The sequence below is a fragment of the Odontomachus brunneus genome, unplaced genomic scaffold (genome assembly GCF_010583005.1).
Source record: "Odontomachus brunneus isolate Ranch 3 - 2012 unplaced genomic scaffold, Obru_v1 Obru_scaffold_163, whole genome shotgun sequence".
Classification (NCBI taxonomy): Eukaryota; Metazoa; Arthropoda; class Insecta; order Hymenoptera; family Formicidae; genus Odontomachus; species Odontomachus brunneus.
In genome coordinates, this window is record NW_022639613.1 from 645,183 (window position 1) to 658,393 (window position 13,211).

General features: G+C 38.1%; 1 protein-coding gene across 7 annotated transcripts in view; it reads left to right on the forward strand.

Moving 5' to 3' along the window:
* The window catches only part of LOC116850990 (tachykinins-like), a 395,129-nt gene extending 383,048 nt beyond the window's left edge, over positions 1-12,081 (forward strand). For all 7 annotated transcript variants that reach the window (XM_032829930.1, XM_032829928.1, XM_032829937.1 and 4 more), the window contains one exon: positions 7,380-12,081. In XM_032829930.1, the coding sequence (XP_032685821.1) occupies positions 7,380-7,390 (11 nt within the window). In that variant the 3' untranslated portion in view covers positions 7,391-12,081. The remainder of the gene's footprint in view (positions 1-7,379) is intronic.
* The last annotated feature ends 1,130 nt before the right edge of the window (positions 12,082-13,211 follow it).

A 13,211-nucleotide genomic window follows, 5' to 3' on the forward strand; every position in this document is an offset into this window, starting at 1 on the left:
TATATATATATATATATATATATATATATATATATATATATATAGACTCACCTATTGTCTATGAGACCGATTTTTATATTATTAAAATATAAAAATTTGTTAAAAGTTCGCTTTTGACATGCTCTTTTATTTCTTGTTATAGTTTAAGATATCTTTTAATGAAAAAGCAGAATAAGTGTTAAAGAGTGCCAGTCTTTATTTTTCATAATATCTTTGAAAGTTATCAGAAAATATCGAAGTTAACGTTATACTTATATTTAAAAAAAATAAAATAAAAACGTAACTTCCTCATTTTAATTTTGAAAAGTCAATAACATGTACAAAATATAAGGAACATAGTAACATAAAATAAGAACTATTGATTATGAAATACTTATACATAGTACAATTCTAGTTTATTATAATACGCTATTATGATATAATACTACAGTGTATTTCTATAAATAAATTTTGGACAAGTTTGACACAAATATCTCACAAAATATTAAAATAAGAGTCACATCAATAAAAAATAAATAAAAACATAACTTATTTGTTTTAAACTTTGAAATGTCAGTAACACATTATAAAATATATGGAACATAGTAATGTAAAATTAATCCTATTTATTGGGTTGTCGAAAAAGTCATAACGCATTTTTGTAACAGATGGTGCTGGTTCATTTTAGGAAATACCAGTCATTTGCATCTATGTTATTGCTATGGCATTTGACAGATGACAATTCTAGCTTTATTCTAAAAAAATTTGGTTGAGTTTTGGAAATTTTATAACAAGTTGAAGATGGAAGACCAAACTGTGCATTTTTGCCATATATTACTGTTTTACTTCCGTAAAGATAAGAACGCGCGTCAAGCTTGTGAAAAGTTGCGTAAAGTTTACGGTGACAATGTTGTACAAAAACGTCAGTGCCAACGACGGTTCACGAAATTCCGTGCTGGTGATTTTAATCTCAAAGGTATTCCTCGGTCAGGGAGGCCTATCGAGGTTGATGACGACAAAATAAAGACATTGATCAAGTCAAATCCACATTACACGACACGAGAGATTGCAGAAACATCGAACATCCATTATTCAAGCGTTCACAACCACCTGAAAAAGCTGGGATACGTAAGCAAGCTCGATATTTGGGTTCCTCATGAACTCAAAGAAGTTCATTTGACAGCGCGTATAAACATCTGCGATATGCTCATTAAACGTAAGGAAAACGATCCTTTTTTGAAGCGACTATTAACTGGTGATGAGAAGTGGATTGTTTATAACAATGTGGTGCGGAAACAGTCTTTCCCGACATAATGATTTGCCTCAAACGACATTAAAACAAATATTCATCAGAGGAAGGTTATACTCTCAGTATAGTGGGATTTTAAAAGTGTCGTGTTTTTGGAGCTCCTACCAAGGAATCAATTCGAATGTGTACTATTGGCAATTGAATAGTTTGAACGATTCCATCACCCAGAAACATCTAGAGCTCGTTAATCGTAAAGGAGCTGCGTTCCATCACGACAACGCGAGACCACACACAAGTTTGATCACCCGTCAAAAATTACTAGAGATTGGATGGGATGTGTTGCCACACCCACCATACTCGCCTGACCTTGCGCCGTCAGATTCCACTTGTTTCGCTCTCTTCAAAACTCCTTACGTGATATAACATTCAATTCAGATGAGGCTGTAAAACAGCACCTTGTTCAATTTTTCGCCGATAAAGGCAGGTTCTTCTATGAACGAGGAATTTTGAAGCTCACTGAAAGATGGCAAAAGGTTATCGAACAAAACGGCAATATATTATTGATTGATCTTTGTTCTTTATATAAATAAATGATCTTTGAATAACATAGAAAAAATACGTCATGACTTTTCTGACAACCCAATATTATGAAATGCATATATTTTAATAGCCAAACTTGTCAAAAGCAAATTTCGGCAAAACGTGCTGCACGTTTTGTTGACAGAATAGCGACAAAATTGTAGCACGATTTGTTATATCTAGTGATGTCGGCAAAATATGTGCAATATTGCAACACGACTGTTAGCAAGCATACTGCTGACAAAAACCGGACAAGCTATCATTAATAGTATGACGACATATTGCCATCAGAAACTGAACAAATCGTGCCAAGCAATGTGTGATGGCAAATTTGCAGCAAACAACGAGTAAGATGTGCCGAGCAACGTGTGACGGCAAAATTGCGGCAAAAGTCGAGCAAGACGTGCAGAGCAACGTATGACGGCAAACTGACGGCAAAAGCCGAGCAAGTCATGCCAAATTTCATGCAGCATATGAAGGCCATACGAAACGCCTTTGTTAAGTTGAAGTGAAGTAACATATAGGACCAGACTTGAAGAACCAAGGTACTCGAGTTCAAATCCAGTGTGGGCAAGCAATTTTCGCAAAACAATATACACTGAGATACTTACGTTCTACATGATTAGGAAGAGTTCCAACAATAAAAGCCACTGTCATCTCTAAAAAACACAAACAGCATTTCATAGAACTTTGCTAAAAACTTTAACTAGAACAGTTTATCTATAGGGTGCGACGCCAAAATCCGGACAAATTATACATTTTTTCCAAACATATTTTTTATTGCAAAAACGAAAAGGTTTACAAAATTTTTTAACTGCATTGTTTGTAAGGCTATAAAGAACACATTTACTCAATATATCCCCCGCTTGCTTGAATGACCGCCTCCATTCTTGGTCTGAAGCGTGCGCAGGCGCACTATAATGTGTCACGGTCCATCGATGAATCCCGCTTCAATAGCGGCTCTCAATGATACGACGTTTGGATGTCTGGACTTGTTCGTGACCCTTTCAACTACGCTCCATACATGGAAGACCAAAGGATTCAAATCTGGACTGTTGGGAGACCAGAATTCTTTCGACCAAAACATATCGACGTTGTCCGACAATCACTATTGCACCAAATGACTTGTGTGAGCGGACGCACCGTCCTGCTGGAAAATATACGGCTTTCCAGACAACACAATTTCCATCCACGGCTTCACTACATTTGTCAGGACACGCAAATAAACTTCTTTTGTGATATTTTCCCCTTTGTTAAAGAAATGTGGCATGACATCACCTTCACTGGATACAACACCTAGCACGTGAACATTCGCCAGAAATTTCGTTTTTGTAACAATGGGGACATCTTCAGGATCGTGGGCGAGTCAGCGGTCATTCCTTCGATTGATTTTCGCATCCACAGTAAAAATTTTCTCATCAGAAAAAAATCTGAGTTGTCCGGCAGCATTGTTTCTTAAGAAGCACAAAAACAGGTTGCAGCGTTCAACTCGCTTTGTCCTGGCAGCTTCTGAAAGCATCTGTCTCACTTTAATTGTGTAAGACTTGTAGCGGAGGTCCTCCTCGACGATAGTTTTCTCGCTCACACCAACAACCGACGACAATTTTCGGATCGACTGCCCTGGATCCTCAAAAATCAGCTCCTGAGCCCGTTGAATGATGTCGGGCGTCCTGACAACGCGCTCCTTCGAGTGGTTTTTCCTCGCCGGTGTTGCAAAATCTTCGTTGGACTTCTCCGACTCATTGTATTTTGCGATGACATCATACACAGTCGATCTTGGGTACCCGAAGAACCGATTTCTGTCGCCGAGCGCCCAGTGCGAACACTTTCAATAATCGCAGCTCTTCGGTTATACTCCGCACTTGGTTTCAACATTGCGACTGTTTCGAGGTTATGATGGTTTAGTACATACGTCAAGCTATTTAAACGCTAATCGCGATATCTACCAGTGGTATAGAACGGCGAGAATTTCAAATTGAATTTTGTCCGGATTTTGGCGTTCTGTATATTCTACGTATATCAGATATGACATTTTTAAAATATTCTCAGAATATCATGTGCTATCTGGATCTTATGTCAGAAAAATATGACGGAGACTCTTCTACTTTTTATTTATGAAAAAAGTGATATCTGTACATGTGTACATGCCATTGATAAACTACATCATATTTACGAATTTTTTTGTTAATTACTAATAAATATTGGATTACGAAATACATTAATATCTCGCTCGGTCCGCGTTTATTCCACCACGCGGTGCGAAAGGCGTAACCATTTATTCGGTCGGCGTCGGACTCCGATCCTGAGCGCGTGTCGCGAGAATTTCCAGTAATGCCAACCTTCAAACCTCTCACTACAGTTGCAGACAGTTATGACAATCAGTATATTTGTAACAGCCACCGAAAGCACATAAACTCTGATATTTTATAAAAATGGAAAAAACTGAAATTTGTGCAGTGATTATTTCTATTTGAAAGGCTTGCAACCGCAAGAAATGATTGTGGACTTCCAAAAAACTTTGGGGTTTGCTCTGTCGAATTCAACTATACATAACTAAATTACTGAGTTTAAACATGATCGTACCAACACATTGGATGCACGACGCAATGGTCGTCCAAATAAGGTGACTACACCAGAAATGAGTGAAAAAATCCATGATATCGTGTTGGATGACCCCAAAATGAAATTGTGTAAATTAACTATGGATGTGGGCATCTCACCTGAACGTGTGTTCTTTATCTTAAAGGAACATTTTAATATGAGAAAGCTAACTGCAAAATGGGTGCCTAACAATGGATGTGGGCATCTCACCTGAACGTGTGTTCTTTATCTTAAAGGAACATTTTAATATGAGAAAGCTAACTGCAAAATGGGTGCCTAACAATCGATCAAAAACGTGAACGAGTTCGCACTTCTCATCATTATTTGGATATGTTTAAGCGCAAATCAAAGGAATTTTTGCGTCGATACATAACCGTTGATGGATCCATCATTATACACCTGAATCGAAACAACAGTCGGCACAATGGGTTCCAAAGAGTGGAAGTGCTCTGAAGCGACCAAGGATGCAACAATCGGCTGGATAAGTCCTGGCCACTGTGTTTTGGGATGCACATGGAATAATCCTCATCGATTATCTTGAAAAAGGGAGAACAATCACAGGAGAATATTATGCATCATTGTTGGACTGATTGAATAATGAAATCAAGAAAAAACGGTCTCATTTAGCGAAGAAAAAAATTTTCTTTCATCAAGACAATGCACCAACCCACAAATCGGTAAAAGCAATGGCAAGATTGAACGAATTGAGGTATGAATTGCTCTCACATCCACCGTATTCTCCAGATCTGGCGCCATGTGACTTCTACCTGTTTCTAAATGTCAAAAGATGGCTCCAGGGAAAGAAATTTGTTTCAAATGAAGAGGTTGAATGGAAGAGGAATCAGACGCATATTTTGGCGGTTTAGAAACTTATTATTTGGAAGGCTTAAGGAAGCTAGAAACTCGGTATTTTGAACTAAAAGGAGATTATGTTGAAGAATAAAATTGAGTTTTGCTAACAAAATGTTTTTTTCATTTTCATTCTAAAGACTTATCAATCAACCTGGTATTGTGATAGTTCGATTATCGATCATTAGAGGATAAAATTGAATTCGGCCGGTACGCTTTGTGGGAGACATATGTTCAAATTTTTCAGAGCGTTACTCGAAGCGTTATTTCGAGCGAGATTCTAAACGCATGATCTTGACCTTCATATATATGATAGAGGTCACCCTCCTGAGTAACCTTCAGAAGGTTTTAGCCGTCGCTCATTGTCTATTAAAAAGTTATTGATGAAAGAATTTCGAAAAATATATTACAATTTTTCTTTTGCGCACGTTTGTTACACCGATCAGTGATTAATTAGTCGGTCTCCCAACTAAGACTGTCGGTCATCGTTTAAAAGTGAAGATAATCTTAAGTACAGTGATCACCAGAACACGTTTAACGATGCGTGCGTGTGTCACCTATTGATAGTGAAGCCGCGAGACCTGAACTCCCTTGCCTCTGCGGAGGCCGGTTTAGTTCGATGAATGCTGCGGCTGTGAAATTCGAATTCAGACATTTGGATTATTTGCGAAAGGGATCTCTGTCCTCTCGGACACTCTATCAATTCACCAAACTCAGGAAGCCGTTCACTCGTGCCAAACGACGAGCCATCGTTAACAATTTCAAACGGAACTGTTTCACTACACCGCGGCCAGCTATTGGCCTTTGCTTTCTACTCCGGGCGATCGCGCGCCTGATTGGTCAGTTCGGTGCGGTAATAGAGTTTGTGGACAATCTATCGTGTAACGTCGACAAGGACATCAGTTCATGGAACATTAAATTGTTGAAAGCAATCTTACTTTAGTTAATTTTCCTGCGTTTAGTCTTTCGCTCTTATACGTTCTTCATCAATTTTCTTCCTTTTTATCTTTTCTTAACTCTCGACCTTTCGCACCGCGTGTTCCTCTCTCTCAGGTAAATCTGTACAAAAACGGGCCCAGCAGCTATGACCTTGACCTTCATATATATGATAGAGGTCACCCTCCTGAATAACCTTCAGAAGGTTTTAGCCGTCGCTCATTGTCTATTAAAAAGTTATTGATAAAAGAATTTCGAAAAATATATTACAATTTTTCGATATTGTGTACCGTTAACGAGCCGAAGTGCGATATATATATATATATATATATATATATATATATATATATGTGCTATATACTAGATTAGTTGCTTGTAAGTTTGTCTAAAACGTCAAGAACATATGTGAGGAACGAATAATTATAAATAAGGACACATACACACACACACACACACACACACACACACACTGCTTGGCCGCTCGTGCGCTCGCCTGCCCAACAGGGTGTGTGTTTGTGTGTGTGTGTGTGTGTGTGTGTGTGTGTATGTGTGTATGTAGCAGACATCTTCCTAGATTAGAAATTTGATGTTTTTGTATCCAAAAATTACATTAATTTTATGCAAATTTTTTTGTTGATAACTTTTTAATAAACAACGAGCGACAGCTAAACTTTATGAAGGTTACTCAGGAGGGTGGCCTCTATCATATATATAAAAGTCAAGGATATAGCTGCTGGATCCGTTTTTGTACATATTTATCGAAGTTTTGTCCTTACTTAATCCGACATCCCTTATATATGGCATGGAAATGTCAAAACTGGAATTGGAAGACATTTATCAAATTAAGTGCTTTTTATTACATGATATTGTAATATCATAACATTATACATTATTTTATACAATATAATCTGTCATGAAAATATCAATTGTGTGAATGTATCAATGAGTAAACATGAATATTTATACTAAATAAGAATAAATTAGAAGTCTCTTTCTCCTTATTATAGTTCTTCAATTATAATTATTTAGTATGTAGATGCTTAGCAAACTATACCATCGTATCTAAAGAAAAAAGAAGAAATTTTTTTATGCTTAATCAGTCATATGAGTAATATAAATCTTTGTGACGTTTTTCTTACTAAAATTCTGAAGAGAAATAAACGTAATTTTCTGTTTTATGTTACAGATTTACAGTAATGCAGTAACTCTTAGAAACGGTAACTGTTACGATACGCCTTCTCTGGATTAAAACTTATGTATCTGACTCTAAAAGTAAGAAGGAAGCCCTCAGTTATGATGGTGGATAAGGGCGTTGCATGTGTCAATTTATTAATCTGTAAATCGGTTAATTATAAATCTATAATGTTGATTTACTATGATACTAGGTGCTCAGTAACAAATTAATATATTCTTCAGTAATTTTATTACTAGTAACTAATAATTTTCAATACTTTAATTACAGAATTACTGATACTCCAATATAACGATCCTTGATGTAGTATTGAATTCTCATAATTAATTTAATTGTGTGAATTATTTCCTGATAATGAGAAAAATAAGCATAAATTTTTTTCAGAGCTCATTGGCTATTAGCTTATTCAATCATTAAGGTCACGTAACGAACGCCGTGATGTGGAAAATTATAAATGATGTCACGGAAATCAAAAGAGCGAGGCACCTAAACAAAAATATCACTATATTTTTCATATTAGCGAATCATTATCAACGAATTTGCTTTCACATTATTAACCAAATATTATAAAAATTAGAACAAACAATAAATTAGTTTAAAAAATGCAGAAGATAAAGAAGCAATTTATAGTAATCATAAGAAAATTTATATTTATCTTTTCCGTTATTAGGAAAGAATTCACACCAGTAATTTATTATTGGATTCATAAGAATCTAATAATGCATTAATGATTATCAATGTTGAAATCACTAAATTACTTTAAAACACTAGTAAACTTGTAATTTTAGTATTCAATATCCATTAGCCACTAGTAATACAATTACTGTGCAATGGTAATTTATTATTAAATAACTAGTAATATATTTCTGTAAAGCACGCATATAAAGTAAAAAGGAATTCAATGAAACAAAAATTAAAATGCAAGACTGTTTATTTTTTAAACAAGACAGTCAAATTTTAGTTCGTTTGTATCATTTTAATCGATAAATTTGTCTTACAAAATATGTCATGTATAATATTAATTCGTCAAATAATTACTAAATTACTAAGCAATGATTAATTAAATATTATTTTCTCCAGTAATTTACAATAATATACTTTTCAGTTTTTGTTAGGATTAATCAATTCCATAAAAAAAATTTTTTTTCATTCAAAATAATCCGTACAAAACATTATATTATTACGCGCGTGCGGAACGCGGAAATAAGAACACAGGGTTTAGCGAAACAAACAAGAACTCTATTTCTATTTATATAAAAGCGAACGTTTTTAAAAAGCTGAGAGAAATCGGAGACACGTCCGCCGTCAAGCACAATCTCTCTCCAACTCTCTGTTGACACTTCGTTGCCGTGACAAACAGCTGATTTGTTGACACTTCGTTGCTATAGCAAACAGTTGACGGGAGACGATCGACTCTTGCGAACGGCAACTGACTTGCGGTCGAGAAGTATTATATCAGGCGGCGCGCATAACACTACCTATCTTCTCTTCAAGATTGTCGTCCCGACAATCCAGGAGGTAGATTTATACATTCCTCAGGAGATCCGAGTTGCAGGACGATTTTTTGCCCTCCCCGAACTGCTGCTGCGGATTATCCGGGCCACGTCCACATGCGCTGACCTCCTCCTTTCCGTTGCCAGCCTTTCTCTTCCGTTTTAAGTCTTTTGCGCTTCTTTCTTCTTGAGCCCGGTCTTGTGCCCTTCTAACTTCTTTCTTCGGGATCAGGGGGAAGAAGAACTACTGTGGAATCCAACACTCCAAGGAAACTTTCCCTTGGAGCGCCCTGTCCCCTGCCTCGGCATTCGCTCTTCGACCCAAGGGAAAACCACGGTTCAAAAACGTTGGGAGTAGACAGTCCCTCTAAATTTCTCTAAGTCCTAGGCTCCAATTTCACTTCCTTCTATTCATCCTTTCTATCATTGTATTTCAATAACTGTAACAGAACAAAGTAAACACGCAGAAAAACTGAACAGAATAAACAATTAATTAATAGGCTCGAACTCGACTAAGTAGTATACGGACTCGGGCTCATGTCGGTTATTTAGGCTAAAAATCCTACAACTATAACCTCTCCTGAAAGAAAGCTAAACAATTTGGGTGAACAATTTTATTCTTGGAACGAGGAGATTTTTAAATGCAAAACAGTACATCATTAAGCCTCTTAACTATTTTCCATAGTCCTTCCCATGGACTCTATAACTTTGGAGACTTCCCTACAACTCGGCGGAGATTATAGAACCAGACTTTCTCTCGCGGCTCGAAGAGGAGTCGTCTAGCCCGACTCTAAACGGTCATACCAGGACTTCGCCTTCTCAGAACTGATCTGAAGCCGATTCCGAGCGGAATAATGAACTGTATCCAGTCTCTCTAAGCCTGGAAACAAAGTTATTTCTTTCTTCCTCCTCCTGCGTCTCCGAAGAGGGGCACTCTCTGAGAAGATCCAGAGGCAAACGAAGATCTTGACAAAGATACATTTCTGCTGAAGTCAACCCTGTGGACTTTTGCTTCGAAGAACGAATAACCATTAAATACAAGGGCATCCATCGATCCAAATCCCTTTGATTTTCACGAATAAATTTTGCACGAATATTCTAAAATGGTACGATGTTGACACTCGACCTGCCCATCTGATTGTGGGTGAAGAGGGGTCGTCTGCGTCTTCCTAATTACCATCAATGTCATCTCCCAGAACAGTTGAGACTCAAAATTCCTTCCATGGTCCGTATGTAACTCCAAGGGAAATCCGTGACGAGAAAACAGCTGATCCACCAAGGCTCTTGCCACCGTACTCGCCCTTTTGTTTTTCAGAGGAATAGTCTCAGGCCATTTCGTGAAACAGTCCACGACTACCAAGAGATATTTGTTCCCTGATATGGGAATTGGGAAGGGGTCTAGAATATCCACCTGTATTCTCTCAAAGGGGGCGCCAACATTATAAATCTGCAGAGGAGATTTCTCCTTTCCGGCGGGACCCTTTCTTACAACGCAAATCTTGCACGTAACACACCACTTCTCGACGTCCTTTTTGCTAGTGGCCCAATAGAAACATTTCCTAATTTTCTGGGGGATCTTGTTTACCCCGAAATTTCTTTTTGTAGGCGTATCGTGAGCCTCCCTCAGAAATTCTTGTATTTTCTATTGAGGAACTACGACCTGCAAGATGTTTTTGAATAAATTAGGTGAAATCCACTTTTTATAAAAGACCGTTGTCCAATGTCAACATCTCCCAATAAATACAGTAAATCTTCAAAGAAGTCTCTCCAGAAGCAATCTCCTACCATTCTAGACGTCTTCCGGCCTCCTTGGCTTGAATTATCTGCGAAATAATTGAATTCTGAAGTTGTGCTGAACGCCACACTTGAAGATTTTCTCCACAAAAATAATCCGTCCGAGGGCCTTTTCTCTGGAAGATTTTTCATTTTCCTCTACTTTCGCGCAATAACGACCAAATTCTTACAAACAGGGACTGTTTAATTAGATAATCCGTCTGCATTGCCGTCGGCTTTTCCGCTTCGATGATGGATATCGAAATCATATTGTTGCAAGCGCTCCAACCACCTTGCCAATTGACCCTTAAGATCTCGAAAGAACATCAACCAACGGAGAAGGACATTGTCCGTCCTCACTTTCATCCATAGAGATAATGATTGAAAAATTTTACAGAATCTACAACAGCCAGAAATTCTCGCCGAGTAACACAATAGTTCCGTTCGGTCTTGCTGAATACTCCACTGTAATAGGCAATCACTTTCTCCTCTTTTCCCTGAAATTGAAAAAGTACCGCCCCAATGCCATGATTCGAGGCATCGGTATCTAAAAGAAACTGTCCTTCTCCCGAGGGAAAAGATAAAATTGGAGGAGAGATCATAACGCGCTTTAATCTTTCGAATACCTTCTGGCAATCAGAAGACCAAATAAATTTACAATTCTCCTCCGTTAATTGATACAAGAGCTTAACCAAATTGGCGAAACCTTTGAAAAATCTCATGTAATAAGAACAAAAACCAAGGAAATTCCGTACCTGTTTTCGTGTTCTTGGAAGGGGCCAATCCTTAACGGAAGAAATCTTTTCAAGGTCCGTTGCTACCCTCTCTGCGGATACAACATGATCGAGGTATTTGACTTTTCTTTAAAAAAAAAAACACATTTACTAAGATTGACTTTTAAATTCGAATCTTGTAAACGTTTAAAAACTTTGTTTAAATTAACCATCACCTCTTTGAAATTTTTTCCGTAAACAATCATATCGTCCAAATACACAAAACAAGTTCTTGAAGTTAACCCTTTTAAAACTCTATCCATAAGACGTTCAAAAGTTGCAGGAGCATTGTGAAGACCAAAAGACATAACAGTAAATTGCCAAAGACAGTCACCAATAGAAAAAGCAGTTTTCCCTCGATGCTTTTGATCTAAAGTCACTTGCCAATATCCGCTTTTTAAATCAAGAGTACCAAACCATGAATTCCCTGCCAAACAGTCCAAAATACTGTCTATCCTTGGAAGCGGAATCTTTTATTGTGACAACGTTTAACTTCCGAAAGTAAACGCAAAATCTTATATAAGGTGTACTAAAAAGAAATCCATTATTTTTGCATGAAATTGAAGGCTTTATTTAGCATAGTTAAAATGATCGGATTTAGGTCAAATATGCACCGTTTTGTTCGATAACTTGTTACCATTTTGAAGGTAATTCCATTATGCCTCTCTTATAGAAACCCTTGTCCCTATTGGCAAAAAACTGGGACAGTCGATTTTCACAAGCTTCTCTTGAGGCGAATTTTTCACATACAAAATCATTCGCCATAGACAGGAACAGGTGGTAATCACTTGGTGCCAGGTCCGGACTATAAGGTGGATGCATAAGAACCTCCCAACCAAGCTCCCGGATCTTCTGGCGAGTCACTATCGATGTGTGTGGCCTGGCGTTGTCCTGATGGAACACAATTCCTCTTCTATTAGCCAAAGCTGGCCGCTTCTGGGCGATTGATTCCTTCAGATCGTCCAATTGTTGACGGTACAGGTCCGAATTAAGAGTTTGGCCGTAGGGGAGCAGCTCATAATGGATGATTCCCTGCCAATCCCACCAAACACACAGCAAAGCCTTCCTGACCGTAAACCCTGGCTTGACCACCGTTTGCGCCGGCTCACCGCGTTTCGACTACGACCGTTTTCGCTTGACGTTGTCGTAAGTGACCCACTTTTCATCACCAGTCACCATCCGCTGCAGAAATGGGTCGATTTTGTAGCGATTCGCAAATGGAAATTCGGTCCATGAGGTTTTTTTGCGTTAACTCGTGTGGCACCCATACATCGAGCTTGTCTAGGTATAGCTTCCGGAATAGAGCCGTGTCTTGAATCAGCGATATGCCGACGTTTCGCAAACGTTGCAGTTTGCATCATCAGGGCTGAGAACTCTGATACTGAGCTCCCTTGGGTAAAGGTAGTCCTTATATGCCCCCCTCCCCCCCCTTTGTGTAGATGGTGTTTAGGGAGTAGGGGACGAGGCTTGAATCCAGCCAATTAGCGTATTTTAATTGATCAGCTGGTCAATTAAAAAACCGGGAGGGCAGTATGCCAAATAGAGTTTACTTGCATACCTTTGTCTCGGTTGAGGTTGTTGGGATGTTTCAAAATTTCTAGACCTTCACGATGTTTTCTGGCAAAATAACTCTGTGAGGGAGCCAATCTGGTGGCTTTTTCATATTGTACGGAGTGTCCAGTCTCCATCCAGTGTTCAGCTAGGGCTGATTGAGTAAAGTGACCATACTTGGTACATCGCTGGTGTTCCTTGATTCGCGTACTGATCTTCCTCCCGGTTTCTCCTAT